This window comes from Calidris pugnax, unplaced genomic scaffold (assembly GCF_001431845.1).
Source record: "Calidris pugnax isolate Ruff unplaced genomic scaffold, ASM143184v1 scaffold20, whole genome shotgun sequence".
NCBI classification, from domain to species: Eukaryota; Metazoa; Chordata; class Aves; order Charadriiformes; family Scolopacidae; genus Calidris; species Calidris pugnax.
In genome coordinates, this window is record NW_015094510.1 from 8,630 (window position 1) to 26,099 (window position 17,470).

A 17,470-nucleotide genomic window follows, 5' to 3' on the forward strand; every position below is an offset into this window, starting at 1 on the left:
TGAAGAGCCTGAAGAGCCATGTCTATACGTTTCTTAAATACCTCCAGGGATGGTGACTCCACCACCTCCCTGGGCAGGCTGTTCCAGTGCCTGACCACTCTCTCGGTAAAGTAGTTCTTTCTAATATCTAATCTAAATCTCCCCTGCTGCAACTTCAGACCATTTCCTCTGGTCTTGTCGTTCGTCCTTTGGGAGAAGAGGCCAACACCTGCCTCTCTACAACCTCCTTTCAGGTAGTTGTAGAGGGCAATGAGGTCTCCCCTCAGCCTCCTCTTCTCCAAACTAAACATGCCCAGTTCCCTCAGCCTCTCCTCATAGGACTTGTTCTCCAGGCCCCTCACCAGCTTGGTGGCTCAAGTGCTGCTCCTCTGTCTGTACGCCGCCTTTATTTTAGCACTGCCGTCAAAGCCCTGACGTAGCAGGTGGCCTCTCCAAGGAGGCTTTGGAGCTAAATCTGCAGGAACAAACAGATAAAGGTTTCAATCCTCTGTCCTTCTCACGGTGACAGCATTTTCATACTCCTCCAGAATCTGGATTTCCTTGGTGGAGTTATTTAACAGAAGCGGAACAGACTTGGGTGGTTATTTTTGGCAGAAGAGCAGGGAAATTTTTGCGTCGCGCACAGGCAGCGCTCTGCCTCTGGAGGTACAAAGATAATTGAAGTCGAGTGGTGCCAGCAGAGGATCTGCTGTTCAGCCCGGCTGAGCTGTGCACGCAGTCGCTAAATTATTTACTTAGTTGAAAAAACACAAGATTGGACTGAGCGTGGCTCTTGCGTTACAGGAGCCCCATTTAAAAGTGCTTGAGTCACTAAATGAGAGTTTGTCCTCAATTCGGTGCTTGCCTTAGGAACAGCATGTGGGTGCTGGTGGGAACGTTCAAATGAGGTGCAGCTTCTCCGAAAGCGCTCTGGCCCACCGTCCTGATAAAAACATACTTAATACGGAACAGTCCTCTACTTTTTCCAGGTTGTACACGGTCTCTATGATGCCTTCTGTGGCTTCTGGGGGCAGGACGCTGGAGGCGTTGGATTGAAACTTTTTCTCCAAGTCCTCCTTTTCCAGAGGCTTCCTCCAGTGGCCGTAGAACGTGTCGCAGCGGTCGCTGATGGTGCTGCCGTCCCGAAGCACGACGCTCACTTCGCAGTAAAGGCTCTCAAAGCTGGGGGTGTTATCTGGAGGGTGCTCCAGCTGCGTTCTGCGGAGGAGCTCCCGTAAGGCCGGCCGGTGAACCTTCTCACTGGTGAAGGACTGGACTGACATGCTGCCGTCCAGCAGAGCAGAGCACGCAACAAACTGGAAGGAGTGTCGGGCTTCGTGCTCGCAGGCAGGGCTGGGTCTGTTCACGTATTTGACCTCTGGGACTTTGAGAACGACCTTCTCAATGTTATCAAGGGGCAGCAAGCCGTCGCTGCTCCCCACAAGCTTCCTCCTAACAGAAGACGCCGCATCGGCCACCCAGTGCGTTCCAAGGTGGGCGGGAAAGCGTTTGATGGCCACGTCTTGCTGGTCCAACAGCCAAGGGTAGGACTGCAAGGTTGGCAGAGTCTGTGGGCTGTAGTCTGTGTAAAAGGCACCCATCCCCGACTCCATGTCCAAGATCTGTTTGTTCCCTTGAAGGCCCTGGGATGCTAAGCACGCCGCTTCCAGTCCGTGCTTGGCGGCGTTGCCCACGTGGAGGGGCTTCGTTTGGGTTGCCGCGTTAGCCAGTGGGGCACCTGCGTAGGAGGCAGCAATAGCCAGGGCGTTCTTACATTTTGGCCGGTCAAGAGCTAGAAGTTTGGCACAAGCTGCTGCACTCCCCATCGTGCCAACCACAGTCGGGGGGTGGAACCTGAGAAAACAAAATCTCTTCACTATCATATTTCAAAAAGTCACCCGAATATACACGATATAGGCTTTCCTTTCACCGCTCTGGAAGATAGCTTGGACCATAAAGAAACGCACGTTCAGAATTCACATGAGGTCCTCACGGAAAAACTTGTCACTTTTCCCCAAGAACAAGTTAAACTGGAATAATACCACTAAAATAGGTTTTATATATAGGTCTTCCCCAGAAAGCAATTGAAACGTTAGGACTGCTCAGAGTTCAAGCCACACTGAACAGGATAATGGCAAAACCATCACGGCTTATAGTCATCTATAAATTATCTGTAAAGAATTTATAGTCGCTTGCAAATTATAGATATTGGGGGAGGCAAGTTGTGTTATTCTGCACCAGTTTAGCAGAACTGGTGGAAGGGGCATACAGTAAATACCAAGAAGACGTCTAGTCCATCCCACACTTTAAGGCTTTCCCCCTGAGTACACCCCATCTTCTGAGCCCAGCCCCGGTGGCTCCATTCTGCTGAGAGCAAGCCACTGATTGCACTGATTGTATGTGTTCATAGAGCCTGAGACCTGTGCCGTGAAACGTTGCCTTTTTGCTGCTGGTTTTAATCAACGGGGAGATCATCACCTCCTCCTTGTAAGCGGAGCAATGTTCTTAAAAAGAAATCTATTAGCTGAGTTGTACGGAGTTACGTAAGTGTATTTTTGTTTAAGATGAACTTTTCCTAAATTTCCAGACAAACTACGTGGAAAATATGAATACCTGTGCCATTTGTACTTTAACTGGCATTTGATTAAGTATATTAACACCAAGAAAAAAAACCCCACAAAACCTTGAAGCACTGCTCTGTACCTTTTTGGAATATTCCTGGCTTCGCTGGAGAAGCGCAGCAGCCGGCCTTGCACTTCGATTCCCACATTGAAAGCTAAGAGCAGATCGAGGCCTGAGATTTTTTTGTCCTGAGGAAAGGCCTCGGCGAGCGCGATGACGGCGGGGAGCACAGCCCCCGACGGGTGTGTGGCTGGGTGCCACGTGTCGTCAAAATCCATGGAGTGCACCTAGTGCAAAGAGAAGTCTTGTCATCAGAAATAAACTCCGACTTGGCAAGATTGGCTCAGTCAAGTTAAACTACTGGAACTGGTGTGAAAACAAAAAGACTGAAGAACTAGATTTTCCTTAGAAAGCACAACTTCAAAAGCCTTTTGTTTGAACACCGTTACTCCCAACATAGCTCAGTGAGAAGTGGCAGTGCAACAGAAATCTTGCCTCAACGGAGTATAAGTCTAATTCAAGTTGCACCAGTCTAAAACCAGTATGACAATGATTCTTCTTTCCTACAATAGGCTTTTGCTGCTTTGATTAAGCTGGTATTTGATTAAAGCAGCAGTTCTAGGTCCACCATGTGGATGGTGAATATTCACTTCCCCCCAAACAATACATAAACATAATGAAGTTACTTCCCCAGTGCTGCAACTGCTGCTGCCACCACTAGGACTCACACCATTAAAGCTGTAGCAGTTGAATCCATAACGCTAATTCAACCTTATACCAGAACAACTTCTCTGCTGCGACCACCCACAGGCAACAGGCATGAGCCTGCAAACGTAGATCAGACATTAGCCTGGGTTTTCAGCAACAAGACCAGTCACACGAGGAACCAGACTCCCTGGGGTTGCTGTAGGACAAAGCTACAGCCTTAAAACTGGGACGAGCTGCTTAGCCCTTGAGAGGATCCAGAGACGTTGCCTCCTCTTTCCCATGCCCAGAGCCCTGGCTGCTTGTTGGAACCCCCCCGCCCCCCAAGTTTTGAGAACCCCCAAGGACTTGAGAGCAGCAGGGACAGCATTTTTAATAACTTAATAATAATTCCTCAGTAGCTGAACTTTCACACCTAGTCACCCATGTCTTACTTCAGAGCAAACTGGGAAGGTGGTCAGGCTCCCCAGCGCTAAGGTCTTGTCCTGTCCCGTGATACTGGAAATATGCACTTCTGAGGATTGCATTTCCAAACAGACAGAAGAAAACCCAGTCCCTGCCTTGAAAGACTTTGATGCCAGCTGGGAAGATGCCCTGCAGTGCAGGATAAGGACAGTTGTGCCAAATACCCAGTGAGCCGCGTTCCTGACGTCTTCAATAAGCGCATAGAATTGACCTGTGACCAAGTTGTAAAGTGAAATGATCATATACATGCTAACAGCCAGATTTGAATGTCACACTGGCTGCTAGGAGCTGAGAGGTACCAGATCTCATTTCCAAGGTAATTTTCTCTACATTGGAAATGAGGTGTCAAATTGGACCTCTGATCTTGTTGTCACTCTAATTTAGATAGGCTTAATATTGCCATTTCCTTGGTTGGTCACCTTCTCTGGTTTTGCATAATTGCCAAATTTGTCTACCCCACCTCTTGTACATCTTTCAATTTCAAATGATTTCAGCCTCAATCTGAATTTAGACAAATGTCTGGGGAATCGGTTATTGCTTTAATGACGAAGTATGTGTCCAAAATATATAATTGCTTTTTGCAAACTGCGTAAGTGAAGATTAAATTGCCTTGTGACATTATATCATAGAATGGTAGAATCATAGAACGGTTAGAGTTGGAATGGACCTTAAAGATCATCTAGTTCCAACCCTCCTGCCACGGGCAGGACAATTTCCACTAGTCCAGGTTCTGTGTACGTAAATGTGCACCTGTCTGTATTTCTGTTGTTCTGTAACTATAATTTGGCAGTTGGCATGAAATTTGGATCCTGGTGAAATCATTGAGAGCTGGAGTACCTCTTTGTAACGTGGCTGTAGCAAGGTTGTAACACGCTGCAGAGTTCTGACCTTTGAAAACAGCCCCAAGTCCCACATTAAAGGTAAGGGATGCTGTTGAGTTGGATCAGATATATATTACACCCTGAGCTCGGTCTCACGGGAAGAATGCTGAAGTACATTAGAAGAACAGTCTAGGAAAGTTTTGTAGCAGGCTTCAGGCAGAAGAATAAAGTAAACTGAGATTTTAGGAGCATTCTGTTCTCTCTAGAGCAAGAATGGCACCAATTAGTGTGATTTAAGAGCAAATAAAAGAGCACCACTTACAGCCACTCCGTTCACAAAAGCTGCATACAGAGGAGGCAGTCGGAAATCCAAGTGGCCCCAGATGGTGCTGGATATATCTGAGCTGTAGATCTGAAACAAATTGACATCAATTAATTCAAAGTCCTGAACTCAAGGATGAACGTGCGCCACACCTCTGATGTAACCGAGATCAGATCATACCCTCTCAAGACCCAACTGTTCCCTTTAATGTGAAAAATATCTTTCTTTCAGAAAGTATGAAAAGAACCTCGGTTTCCTGCTGCCTTATGTCAGGGCCCTTTTCTTCCAAACAGACCTCAGAGGGCAGACCAACACCATCCAGCTGGCCATTCAATACCTTCACAGAGCCTCTGGCTGTTGATGTCCCTTCTCACCATCCATTGGCAATTCCCTCAGGACTGTCATCATGTTGTTGTTAACCTCCAGTTAAAGTTTCTTGTTTTCTATATTTTAGTAGGTCCTGGGTAAATCATAAATGGCCTCCTGATGCTGGTATCCCCATGAAGTTAAAGGGCTCTGCTCTTTTGCTTTTGCTGTGCAGATCTTTCAGCCAGTGAAGAGGTCTTTATGGAATTAAATAAAAGGGTGAAGAGACTTATTGGCACATAGAGCTCTGGAGCCCGGGTCGGACTGATAAAACAGTGGGCTAAACTCCTCTTCATTTATGTGCTCTCGTGGTGGGGATGCTTCTCCTCAGGGTCAAGTGGTCCTCTACTAGAGGAGAGCTCTCAAGGAGAGCAAGACCAGAGGAGCAACATGACCAGTGTTAACTCAGACAACAATTATGATTTATGGACTGGAAATAACCCACTACTAACTCTCCACCCCTTTAACAGTCCCTCATTTTTTGAAAGTCTGATGATAAGTGGTGTCTACTTTGTTGATGTTTTTAATAAAGAAAGGAAAGGGTTTTTAATTAACTGTGTTTGTGCTGGGGGGATCTAAGCATACAGTCTGTTACACAGACTTTTGCCCATCCAGAGTTAAAAGTAACTGGAGCAATGAAGTTTCCCTTCCGCTAGGAAGAACACTTTGTCTCTCTTTCTAACCCCAAAAGAATTTCACCATGACAAAGTTTTCCCTTATAGCCCAAATTTTCCCTTGCTTTTCTTAAAGCTAACCCACAGGGTATGTGATGGATGCCAGTACCTTGCTATACTGTGTCACTTTGTGGCAGACCTCGGTGCTGGTACCCAGAAGCCCCACTCCGAGAGTATCCAGAATCATTCGCTTGCTCCTCTGAATGACTTGGTCTGTCAAGTGGTTTGCATTCAAGCCATGAATCACACTGGCAAAATTTCCCGTAATTGTCTGAGAAGAAGAAAAGAAGAAGAAGAAAAAGAAGAAGAAGGAAAAAAGAAGTAAATATTTCTATTCATTTAAATAAAACTTTTTGCTTTTTTTCCCTTTCTTCCTTTTTTTTTTTTTTTGCTTTCAGTTTTGGGTTACTGCTTCACATGCTGGCGATTCCTGTTGCCCTGCCCCTGATTACATGAATTGCATCAGCAAGAACTAAGGTTTGCAGTCTTCCTCTTTTTATTCCCAGCAGCTCCACAGTGTTATTTATATTTTATTTATACATTCATCAGTGTCCTTGCCTGTTCTGCATTTCTGCTGCTTTCTCCCTGACTTGAGTTCTTGAGGGTAAGCACCGCAGATGATGTAACTTTGCTAGACATCTATATCTATGTCTACACATATATATATTATATATATATAACACAAGTTGAAGCAAAAATACATATATATTATATATATATATATATATAACACAAGTTGAAGCAAAAACCATCTGGCTTTCCATAGCACCTTCTTATTGCTATTCAAATCAGTGGGAAAGCAGCATTTCAATCTAGTGCAACAACTACCACACCAGATTTAATCTCCCTGAGTAGCAGAATTACTATCCCAGGTCTTGCTGAGCCTGGAGCTCAGCAGGAGACAGGAGTTGGCAACACTACCCTGCACCCGCCGCTGCTGGCTCCCAGCTCCCATTGAATTCACACTCAGCTGGACTCCCAGCTTTTCTCCAAGATGCGATCTCACCTCTTTGAAAAGCACTGGTTCCTTGTTCCTGGCTCCTGCTGATCTGGGAATTATATTTCTAATCTTTTTTTTCTCTCCTTTCCTATTGAGCATTGACCTATTATGCAAATTAGACTGCTTCCTGGCTGGAGCTGTTAGCTGCTGTTAATATCTCTATTAGAAGCTAATCTAGAACTTCCCCTCTCTGACCATTAGAAACTTCTCCCTGTGGAGGTAAATATTATTTACAACCAGTCTATACACACACTTGCTTTTTTATATAGATATATATATACTGGCATTACTACATATTGCTCTTCTGTCTCTTTGGAAATTGTCTCCTTTCATTTCCCCTCCTCCTTCCCATTCCTGTATTCCCCTGCACATCTCCACACAGAGTGATGATATTTCCTCTTGGTCTTCATGTTGTGAAGTTAAACAAACCAAACTGTGCTGCTCTCTCCTTTATAATACAGACTCACCCCTACTGTGCTAATAGCTTTTTATTGCGTTGTTCACATTGAATTTCTCTTTTCTGGCTACAGTGACCAGAATTGTACCTGTTATTTCAGACAAGTTCTTGCTCAGATTTGTACTAAAGCATTAAGATTATTTTGAGGAACACAAGTCATTTAAAGCAGGTGAACCACATAGCCCATGGTATGAGGTATACCTACTGAAACATATAGAGTGAGGACACAGAAGCTTAAACAGAAAAGTGCATCTTAGAGCACAAAGAAACAAGACAGTACCTTTGCCCACATCTTGGAGGGATGGTGCGTGGTCCCAAAGAGATGCAGCCAAAGAGTATCACCCAACGAGCAGGGGAAATCACTATCTCCCTATTTATATGTGTATGTCTGGGGCGGGGGAAGAAATATTAGGCCTTTTTTCTTGCTCATCTTGTCCTGCCCATTTCCTCCTCTGCCTGGAATTGTTCCTTTTTCTTCACTTTCAACTTTCCTCTGACTAACTGTACTATAAACTGCTGGGACTTGTCCGATGGGACTTTGCCGGTCACATTCACGTATCGCGTAAATTGATGTATGTGATATTTTATTACTAGATAGAAGCTGATATATTAATTTGAGTGTCTTATGTTTGGTAGCATGGAGAGAAGAGGTCATCAGGTGTGTCAGGCTGACCTTGGGGAACCACAGTAGTCCATGGAGAACTCTACTGGTTGGAAGAGCAATCATCCCAATAATAGACCACAGGATGGCAAAGCCTGTTTTAATTTAAACAATCTGTTGTTGGTTTGTTTTGGTTTTTAGTTTTCACTATATGTCTCCTCTATACTACATACAATTCAGACATGGGAAATGTGTGCCATAGGAATTTTAGGCCATAAATTGGATTAAGGCAGCTCTTGGTATTTAATAGTATTTTAACAGCATGAATCGCTATGTGAGGCCATAATTTCTCCTAGCAGGTCTCCTGCATCTCGAGCAGGGGTGTCTCCTTTGAGGAAGGAGGCAATTCTCCCATCACCAGCTTAGGGGTTCTTCTTCTGTGGGAAACCCAAGCTACCACAAGACAGTGAGTGAGGAATCCCTGCCCATCCCATCAGGAAGGAAGCAGACCCCAGAGGAGCATGAGTAGAGGCCACTGGATAATTGTGAAGTGAAAAAGTAGCATATGTATGAAGTTTGGGAACCTCCTGGATTAGGGAACAAAATACCAAGTCTTTTCATAATTGCAATCTTGTACTGTCACTCTTAAAACTTTAAGAAACGCAGCCTTTTACTGAGCCTAGTTTCGTAAAGTTTTATCCAACTCCGAGGTGCTTCCAGGTAGAGATCAGCATGGGTCTATAGGTGAAGTTAAACACTGATTTGAATGGTTCTAACTCTACTGAAAGGTCCTCTTTCACACTGTGTACTCTCCTCTGCTCCTGTCCCTGGACACATAATCCTCTTCCTCTCACCAGTGATGATGCTGAGAAGACCCCGTTCTGAGCTGGTCCAGCCTGTCTGCAGAGCCAGCTCAGAACTTCTCAGCTGTCAGGCAAAACTGAGTTTCATTGCCTCAGAAATGCAAAGTTAAATCTAGCAGCACAAGCAGAGGGAGAGAGAAGTAGGGTTAGCAGTATTCTGTGAAATTTTGGGAGGGCACAGGCAGGTATAAAGAGATAGGAGGAGATCAGCTGTTCCCCAGGAAGCTCTAACCAGGCATTCACCTATTTCGCCTGTGCTTTGAGACACCTCTTCTTAGGGACATCATCTTCAGATGCCTAACTTGTTGCTGAAAATTGCCCTGGGTACCAGAGTGCCTTAAATGATAGAAGCAGTGCTGTGTCTGTCCACAGATGTAGCCAAAGAGCCTGAGGCCAAGCGCTTCGAAAACCCAGCCCTGCAAACACACACGTATTTTGGTATGGGCTAACCTGCCTTATGTGCAGGCTTCATTTAAAACCTTGTCCTGTCTTTCTCTTCAACACGAGCAGCTGCTCAGCATGGCTACTAAACCTCCTCCCACAGACATTTCTCTATGAGTAGACCACAGCTTCCTCCCTCATGCATGCATAACCTGCATCTACATTAAACATCCCAGCAGCATTTCCTAGTTCCAGGGTGAGGTGTGCACTTTGGCCAAATCCTGACCCCGTGGGGAGGCAGACATCAGTCCTTCTTCCTTGCCCCCTCATTTCCACACTAAGGAAAACTTCAGAGGTAGCCTGGATGGGCTGAAGAATTACCTCTGGTGCTGATACAATCCAGCCCAACTAAGGGGATTGCTCACGTTCACAAGGTGGGCAACAGTTAGAAAGGTTAACAGAAGTTAATGCTATTAGACTGAAAAGGGGAAGGATTTTGTTAACTTTCCTTTTGTTCTTTTAGCTCATTCTCCCATCCAGAAAAATCGAAGAAAATATCTACATCACAGAGTGGCTGAGGTTGGAAGGGACCTCCAGAGATCATATGGTCCAACCCCCTGCTCAAGCAGAGCCACCTGGATGAGGTTGCCCAGGAGTGTGTACAGTTGGGTTTTTAATATCTCCAAGTTTGGAAACTCCACAGCCTCTCAGGGCAACCTGTGACAGTGTTTGACCACCACAAAATTACACATTAAATAAAAGATATTCAAACCCTGAAGTCAGTCCCATTTCAGTCATCTTTTTCCTTTACCTTTGGGATATCATTTATAATCCCAGCCTGCTTCTCATTTTCCTCTTCCTCCAGTGAGACTGAAGGGAAATTTGCTACTGCATGACACAAAGGAAACACAACAGTCAGTTAAGGGGAATTTTCCTAACCGAAGCAGCAACGTGGGACCCTTTTCACTTCCCCTGACAACTCCAATGGACAGAACAGTGAAAACAGCCGAAAAGTATGACCAAAGTTTGCAGCAGCACAACTCCTGATTAATCTAATTTATTTCTCTAATGAATGCTATAATACATATGGCATTATGCTGGAAATTACACAATCAGAATGGGGCAAAAATGGCCCATAACCCTTTTTATCTCTAGAAGGCATGGTGCAGTGTCAGCCCATACGACTGCATTCTCAGCCTGCATTGTGCCTCAAAACAAAGCCTATACAACCACTGACAGCTTAAAATGTCTTAGTTCCCCCCCAGAAACACCTTGAGACACCTGTTACAGGAAAGAAGCGTGGAGGGTCCAGCCGCCTTTAATCCCCTGTTGAGGCACCAAAGTGAATTGAGCTGGGAGCCAGAACTTGTGATGCGCCGTGCAATATCGTGTGTGGTCACACGGTGCTGGCTGATCTCAGGCACACCGTCACTTCCTTCTCCAACCTCAGTTGCAGGATGGGTTGTCCCCTGCATTGCAATAGTAACATCAGCACAACTTAAGGACTGAACCGAAAGTAACTTTTTAAAAAAAAAAAAAAGAAAAAAAAAAAGAATGAAGTGAAACTGTAAATGTCCAAAATTAAATCGCTTGGGAGAGGAATTTCCAAGATGTGGTCTGCAGACCTCAGAGTCAGGTGTACGCTGCGGAGTGTGGGAGGAAAGAAAGCAATATGATTATCCCTGCAGGGGGAAGAGGCATCTATACAAAGTCCTGTACGTCCGCAGGAGAATTCGTGGGGCTCTAAACAGGAGGAAGTTGAAAATCAGTGTCAGAGCTTGGCACAGGCTGTCCACCCCGACAAAGGGAGGCTGCTGCTTTCCTCTTCTTTGACACAATATGCATGGTTCAGCAATTTGGGCAGACAATTTGGTAACTAGTGAGCACAATGGAAAGACAAAACGCGTTCATCCAAATGCCATTTGCAACATCATGCATAGTTACAGTAATGAGCTGTGTTGATTAAAGAACAAGGCTTTAGAAAACCAGTGCCCCACAGAGTCTATTTTCTCCTGCTGACATCACATTTTTAAGCTGCCTTTCTTCTTTCTTTTGCTTCCAATTATTTTAGGCTAAACTCTGCCCACACCTGCAAGCTGAATGTTTGCAACTGAAAGCAGTTTTGGCCTTACTGTTATGCTCCTTTTTTTCCAAAGAAATATATTAAAAAAAAATATGACAAACTGCAAAGGCCAGGCTTCCTTTTCTCTGAGCCAGCTTTTAAGATGTAACTTTGTTCATGGGCTGTGTGGGGAAATGGGAGGCAGGTGCCAGTGTGCTCTGTTTATAAAGCCTCTGCTATTGCTGAGGGTCTGGAAACACCTTACAAGTGCAGGACCTGCTCCTTTTCCCTCTACTGAGATATTTTAAGTGCAGTAAGGGGTAAGAATCTTAGCGAATGGTCTGGAATAGGTGGCTTGATCCAAATCCTGTTAACAGCCCTACAGCCCAGGAGCCTGTAATTCTGCATCACTACCATTACAGTCCCCCCTGCCTCTTTTTCCCTGGGCCTACCTTCCCATGTTCACCCCAATAACAATTACTGATCCAGCCAGCAATAACACACAGCAAAAGCAACCGCACCATGAAACGTATAATTCTGGAAATTTCTAGCCTATATTAGTTCTCTTATTTATTGACTTGCACAACTGGTGATAATGGCAGTGCAATCTCCGAGAAGTTACAACACGCATGCTTCCTTTCTTCAAACTCCCCACAGCAAATCTTGAAAGTGCCAGGCCATATTCTGGTAAAGGTTGCTACGAGTCAATGCACCAGGTCTACATTGCACTGTCCTTCTGGCCTTCATAAATAAGTGGTGCTATTCCCAAATGCCAGTCCTCACAGTTGATTTTAAACTTCTAATGTAGATGCTGGTTTGCTTACATGAGCTGTAAGACAGAGGTACCAGCCATGACTGGGGTAATCACGCAGGTTCTTGTTCAAGACAGATTGATCATTGTAGTATAGACATACTGTGAACAGGGCTCAAGATGCTCCACTAGTAGCAAAAACATGTTTGAAGCCAGAGAGTGTGTAGCTGAATGATTAGGTAAGTCCCTTCAACATCATTTATGGAGTAGCATGAAGGTGCCTGGACTTCATGCCCCTCCAGGGGGGCATGAACAGGAGAAGACACCACATTTCAAGTAGCATGAAGGGGCCTGGACTTCATGCCCCTCCAGGGGCATGAACAGGAGAAGACACCACATTTCCATGAAATTCCTGTTCACCAAGTGTGAACTCCATCCCTGGAAGCATTCAAGGCCAGGATATAAACCCCATCCCTGGAAGTGTTCAAGGCCAGGATGGATAAGTCTTTGAGCAACCTGCTCTAGTGGGAGATGTCCCTGCCCATGGCAGGGGGGTTGGAACTAGATGATCTTTAAGGTCCCTTCCAACCCAAACCATTCTATGATTCTATGATACTATAACCTTTATCTGTAATACTTATGCCAGCATTTGGATGCTGACAGTGCAAGGGGATACACCTTACTCGTATGCCTTGGGTTCACAGGGAGGAGGTGTAGAAGAAGGTGACACAGCCAGCCCTGGTCCCCGGCTTCTTCACCCTGGGGTACCACCACGCCTCCCTGTTCCCAAAGCTTTTCTTCATTCCTCTGTAGCTTCCCATCCTATTTTCTAAAGAAACAAGTTTACTTGGATCAGTAGCAAGTGGCTCCAGGGTTCCTATATGGCATGAGCTCCAGTATGAATAATAGCAGTGGGCATAGGAGATCACATAGGTTTTCTGTACATGCATAGGCTTTGCCATAACTTCTCCTTGTTGATGGTTTTGGGAGCCTGGGGCAGCCTGTAGCACACATTGCTCTCTTAATCAGAGAGCAGTCTTGATGCCTGTATTAAGCAGCCGAAATGCGGCCAGATGTCATTACAGGACGTGTGCCATTTGGGGAGATGATAAAACTTAACTAGCATAAATTCAGAGTTTGATTAGCAGAAACCAAATTAGTGTGAGCTCGTGTGAGGGATGTGCCAATTTTAATTAAATTACCAGCAGAACTCGGGTGGTGCAAACAAGGCATTAGTCACTGTGCTGGGCTGCTGCATCCTACAGGGAAGAGGCTCTCCTGATCATTTCAGAGCGAGCCCAGATGTCAGGCTGTAACGGGGCCCAGCAAGCCCCTGGCGGCAGTCCAGCAGGGAGATGCAGATATCAAGGTCTAGTATACCAAAAGCTTCAACGTTTATTAAGGGATTAAAAAGCCTCTCTGCATCTAAGCTATTAATTGGGGATTTTGTCCCCCTAGGAAATTATCCCAGACAACAATACAAACTTTTGCCTCCACTGGAAGGCAAAATTACAAAAAAAAAACAATACAAACTTTTGCCTCCACTGGAAGGGCTAAAATAACACCTAAACCATATGCAGTAAAACCAGAATGAATAATAAAATATTCTCCTTCAAACAGAAACAAGCTTTGGGTGAAAAATTCACCCAATTTTGTGGGAGTCCATCATTTACCTGTCAGGAGCTTCAGAAGCACTTGAGAGAGGTACCGGGAGACGCTGTGTGAGTTGGCAGAGCTTTTCCTCCAGCTTTCACCGCAGATGCTCACTCTCCTCCTCTCAGCTTAGTCCTTCCCAAACATAACCTCCCTGCAAAGATTTAAACAAGAAACCATATTGCAAAAGCCACAGAGTACTTGTTGCTAATGGATTGCTCATGCTGCAAGATTGTGCCATGGGTTGATTTTTTTCCCCCTCTTAATTGCTGGACTGCAACATCTGCTCAGACAACATGCTCTCACTGAGGTGCCAGAGGCAGCTTGGGTATGCCATGAGCTACAGGCATGTTGCTATGCTCTAGCATCTCTTTTGGGGCACTCCAGTAGGGTGCCAGAGGCAGCTTGGGTATCCCATGAGCTACAGTTGCTACGCTCTAGCATCTCTTTTGGGGCACTCCAGTAACTGGAGAAAGACTCTTTTTCCTCATCTATGGTTGTATGTAGCTAGATCATGCATTTTCCATCCCTGCATATTTCAAAAGCGCCAAGAAATATTGCAAAAGAGCCTAAAGTTACGCTTTAAATGTGGCAGTCTGATTTATGGTGTAATTATAAAACATACCATGGTAGTTATTAGTCATGAGATTGAGTATTACAGGTTTCAGACTGTAAAACATACTGGGCAATTTCTAGCTGTGATTGTATATTCACTTCTAAAGAGAAAATGGGTGTAATTACTCCAACATTTATAAAAGGGAGAAATAACAGCCAAAGTGGAAGAAAGGTTAAATTTGAAGACAAGAGCTGTGAATACATAAAACATTTGTATTATTACACTTTTCTAATTGAACATTTAAGCAGAAGCTAATGATTTGATTTAAATCGGTCCTTTTTTACATAAGTAGCATTTGAAGAATTTTGGTTTTTAGAATCTATAATGACACTATTTTTTCCCTCACATTACTCATCTTCAGCATAGTAGATTAAGACAGATGCAGGAAGCATTAAAAATCAAGGAAAATAACTACTCTCACAAAATGAGAGCAATGATTCTGCAACCTTTGATCACCCGTGTTGACTCGTCAGCATCAATGGTATTTAAAACTATTCACATAAAAATGGTACCTACTGTCAGATGTAGTGGACAGTATTTTATTTACCTTTTCTCCCTCATGCAATGGTTGAAGCCTCCTTATGTGGCTTCTGGATGTTGCAGGAGCAATAGTTAGAATCATAGAACCGTCTAGGTTGGAAGGGACCTTCAAGAGCATCTAGTCCAACCATCAACTTAACTCTGACAACAAAATAAGTAAGAAATAAGCAATAAAAAATCACCAAACCATATTCCTGCAGATCATGTCTACCCGTCTTTTGAACACCTCCAGGGATGGTGCCTCAACCACTTCCCTGGGCAGCCCATTCCAACGCTGGATAACCCTTTCCGCGAAGAAATGTTTCCTGTTATCCAATCTAAACCTCCCCTGGCACAACTTGAGGCCATTTCCCCTTGTCCTATCGCCCGTGACAGTTATCTGTAAGGAAAAGAATATGTTATCTGAGTTACACAAATTACTAAGGGTCATGTTCAGTGAGAATGCACGATGTTAGAGTTATCTGTAAGGAAAGGAATATGCTGTCTGAGTTACACAAATTACTAAAGGTCATGTTCAGTGAGAATGCACGATGTTAGTGGTGCCACCAACTTACACAGCTTCTCCTACTGACTTTGGTAATTGCTCTGCATGGCACAATGCCAGCACTATGACCGTTTTGTGCTTCTGTGTTCTTCTGCAACTGCTGCTGCCACAGGGCGGGCTCCTAATGAGGAACAGGGTGGCTGATGCCGAGAAGTTGTTTTTCCCCACAGCTTCCTGCTGTCTTGCCCTACTACCTTGACAACAGGACTCTCCACCACCTTCCAAGCCCAGCCCAGTCCTGCGTTGCCCCTTTTCCTCCTGTGCTAACGAGGCCCAGGCATATTTCCCCACGCTCTCCCACTCCCTGCAAATTTGAGAAACCTATCCAGTCGAAATCAATTAGGGAAGGTGGATGGTTCCTTGGAGAGGGTAGGAAGAGAAGAAGGAGAAGATATGTGGCTGTATGGGAATAAAACATGCCCTGTTGCTTAAGGATGCTGGAAGAGCCCATTTTTGTAGGGCAGTGAAAGGAAAGATGGGGAAGAAAAGAAAAGAAGAGGGAGAAAGAGACCCCAAGACCTTCCCACTTTCTAAGCTCCTCTGATTCCTCCCCAGCCACCTTTTCTCAGCTCCCAAGAATGTGCTTTACAGCAACAATGAATTTTCCTTCTGCTGAGAAACTGGTGTTTGTAATGGGAGAGCTCATGTTAACTTCTCACATCTCCCTCAGCAGCAGCAGGCTGAGACTCCTCTGCTTAACTAACCTCCATGAAATAAGGGGCAACTGCTCCAATTTTTCAGCATTTTCTGGTACACTGGGGCACAATGTAAGTGTAAACAGAACTCTTTTGATAGAGGAGTAACCAGTTGGCCCAGAGAGCCTCTGCACCTGAGTAAGGTGCAGGACCAAGTCAGTACCAAGTTTGGCTCCACAGTAAGGTCCAAACCCTCCACCATAGTCCACACATGGCTTGCAGTCACTCTGTTGGTGCTGGCCACAGGCAGACACCAACACAGGCCATGCTGGCTGCCCTGCATGTCTCCATGAGCCAAGGTTATATGGCTTTTCATCTGCCGTCGCTTTCCTTGCTGGCAGCATTTGGCTCTCCTCTTCCTGGTCCTCTGGCCAGCAGAGAGCAACTCAAAATTCCTATGAGGGCTGTGTCCGGCTGTCTGGCACATCTGCAGCAGGAGCTGCTCAAGAATGGTGGCAGCAGCAACTTCCCTCTGTTTTCTTGGCCATGCATGTAAGGAGCTAGGCAGATGATCCTTGTGCTATCTGGGGGTTGATGCAACATGGGAATTGACCACTTTGAGGATTGCTCTCGAGATGTGGCTGAGAAGAAAAAACCCAAAGCAAACCATAAATCCCAAGCACATCATTCCTTCCTAAGATCAGACTGCTCTCACACATTGACCATACTCATAGTCTTTTCCTGCAGGTATAGACATCTTTGCTAGCCAGTACCTGTTAAGGCAGCTGCTCTAAAGTTTACAATTTTGCATCATGCATCAAAACTCATCTTTCATTCCTGTATCGCAGGAGGACATGTGCTCTGAAGCCCTCCCTGAGACTGTAGGTCAGCAAAGGGGAAATGTTCAAGAGTCTGGGAGAGGGGCAAAGGGCTTGTGGTGAGACTTCTGCATACTCTCCATATGTGCATGAAAAAGGTGGGAAAGAAACCATGGCTGAGGGCGGGAGGAAAGTATCTATTCATATATATTATATGAAATGCAATATCATTTAGTGTGATGCTGCATCCAGATAGAGTGGGAGGTAGACTGGGCTTACTGACTGACTCCAAGGCAAAAATATTGGTAGATCTGTGGCCATCCTCAGCACGTTGTGCTATTTATTGCCTGGTATTATATCACTTCTTTACCTGGAGAAATTATCCACCATCCCTTTCTCCCTTCCTACCCTATTCTCATAAGTCAGCTGGGAGCACGTGTCATCTGGAATGAGTGCAGGATGCCAACTTGCTGTAACGTTATAGAAAAAGTCCTCTCCAGTTTATGCCCTAGGAGTGGAAGCCACGCTGATGCTGGAAAACAGCGACCTGTGGTGAGACTGCATGTGCTGGAATGAGATCATGATGGGGCTGGCA

At 45.1% G+C, this 17,470-nt stretch overlaps 1 protein-coding gene across 2 annotated transcripts; it reads right to left on the bottom strand.

Moving 5' to 3' along the window:
• Positions 1-266: 266 nt before the first annotated feature.
• IRG1 (immunoresponsive 1 homolog (mouse)) lies at positions 267-13,861 on the bottom strand. 2 transcript variants are annotated; one of them, XM_014965810.1, is made up of 5 exons: positions 13,743-13,861; positions 6,064-6,225; positions 4,915-5,004; positions 2,683-2,888; positions 267-1,833 (listed from the first exon to the last, which is right to left on the bottom strand). In XM_014965810.1, exons 2-5 carry the CDS (start codon positions 6,139-6,141, stop codon positions 879-881), a joined length of 1,329 nt encoding a protein of 442 aa, XP_014821296.1. In that variant the 5' UTR covers positions 6,142-6,225; positions 13,743-13,861; the 3' UTR covers positions 267-878. The 2 variants fall into 2 exon arrangements, with proteins under 2 accessions (XP_014821296.1, XP_014821295.1); XM_014965809.1 differs by lacking the exon at positions 13,743-13,861 and adding an exon at positions 7,692-7,794.
• Between the last annotated feature and the right edge of the window lie 3,609 nt (positions 13,862-17,470).

What these genes read in the sequence shown, in the direction of transcription:
- IRG1 (XM_014965809.1), bottom strand. An exon ending in AAGTGACACAGTATAGCAAG is followed by an intron (nt 5,005 to 6,063) that starts GTACTGGCATCC and finishes AATTTGTTTCAG; the next exon opens with ATCTACAGCTCAGATATATC. An exon ending in CTTTTGTGAACGGAGTGGCT is followed by an intron (nt 2,889 to 4,914) that starts GTAAGTGGTGCT and finishes TCTTTGCACTAG; the next exon opens with GTGCACTCCATGGATTTTGA.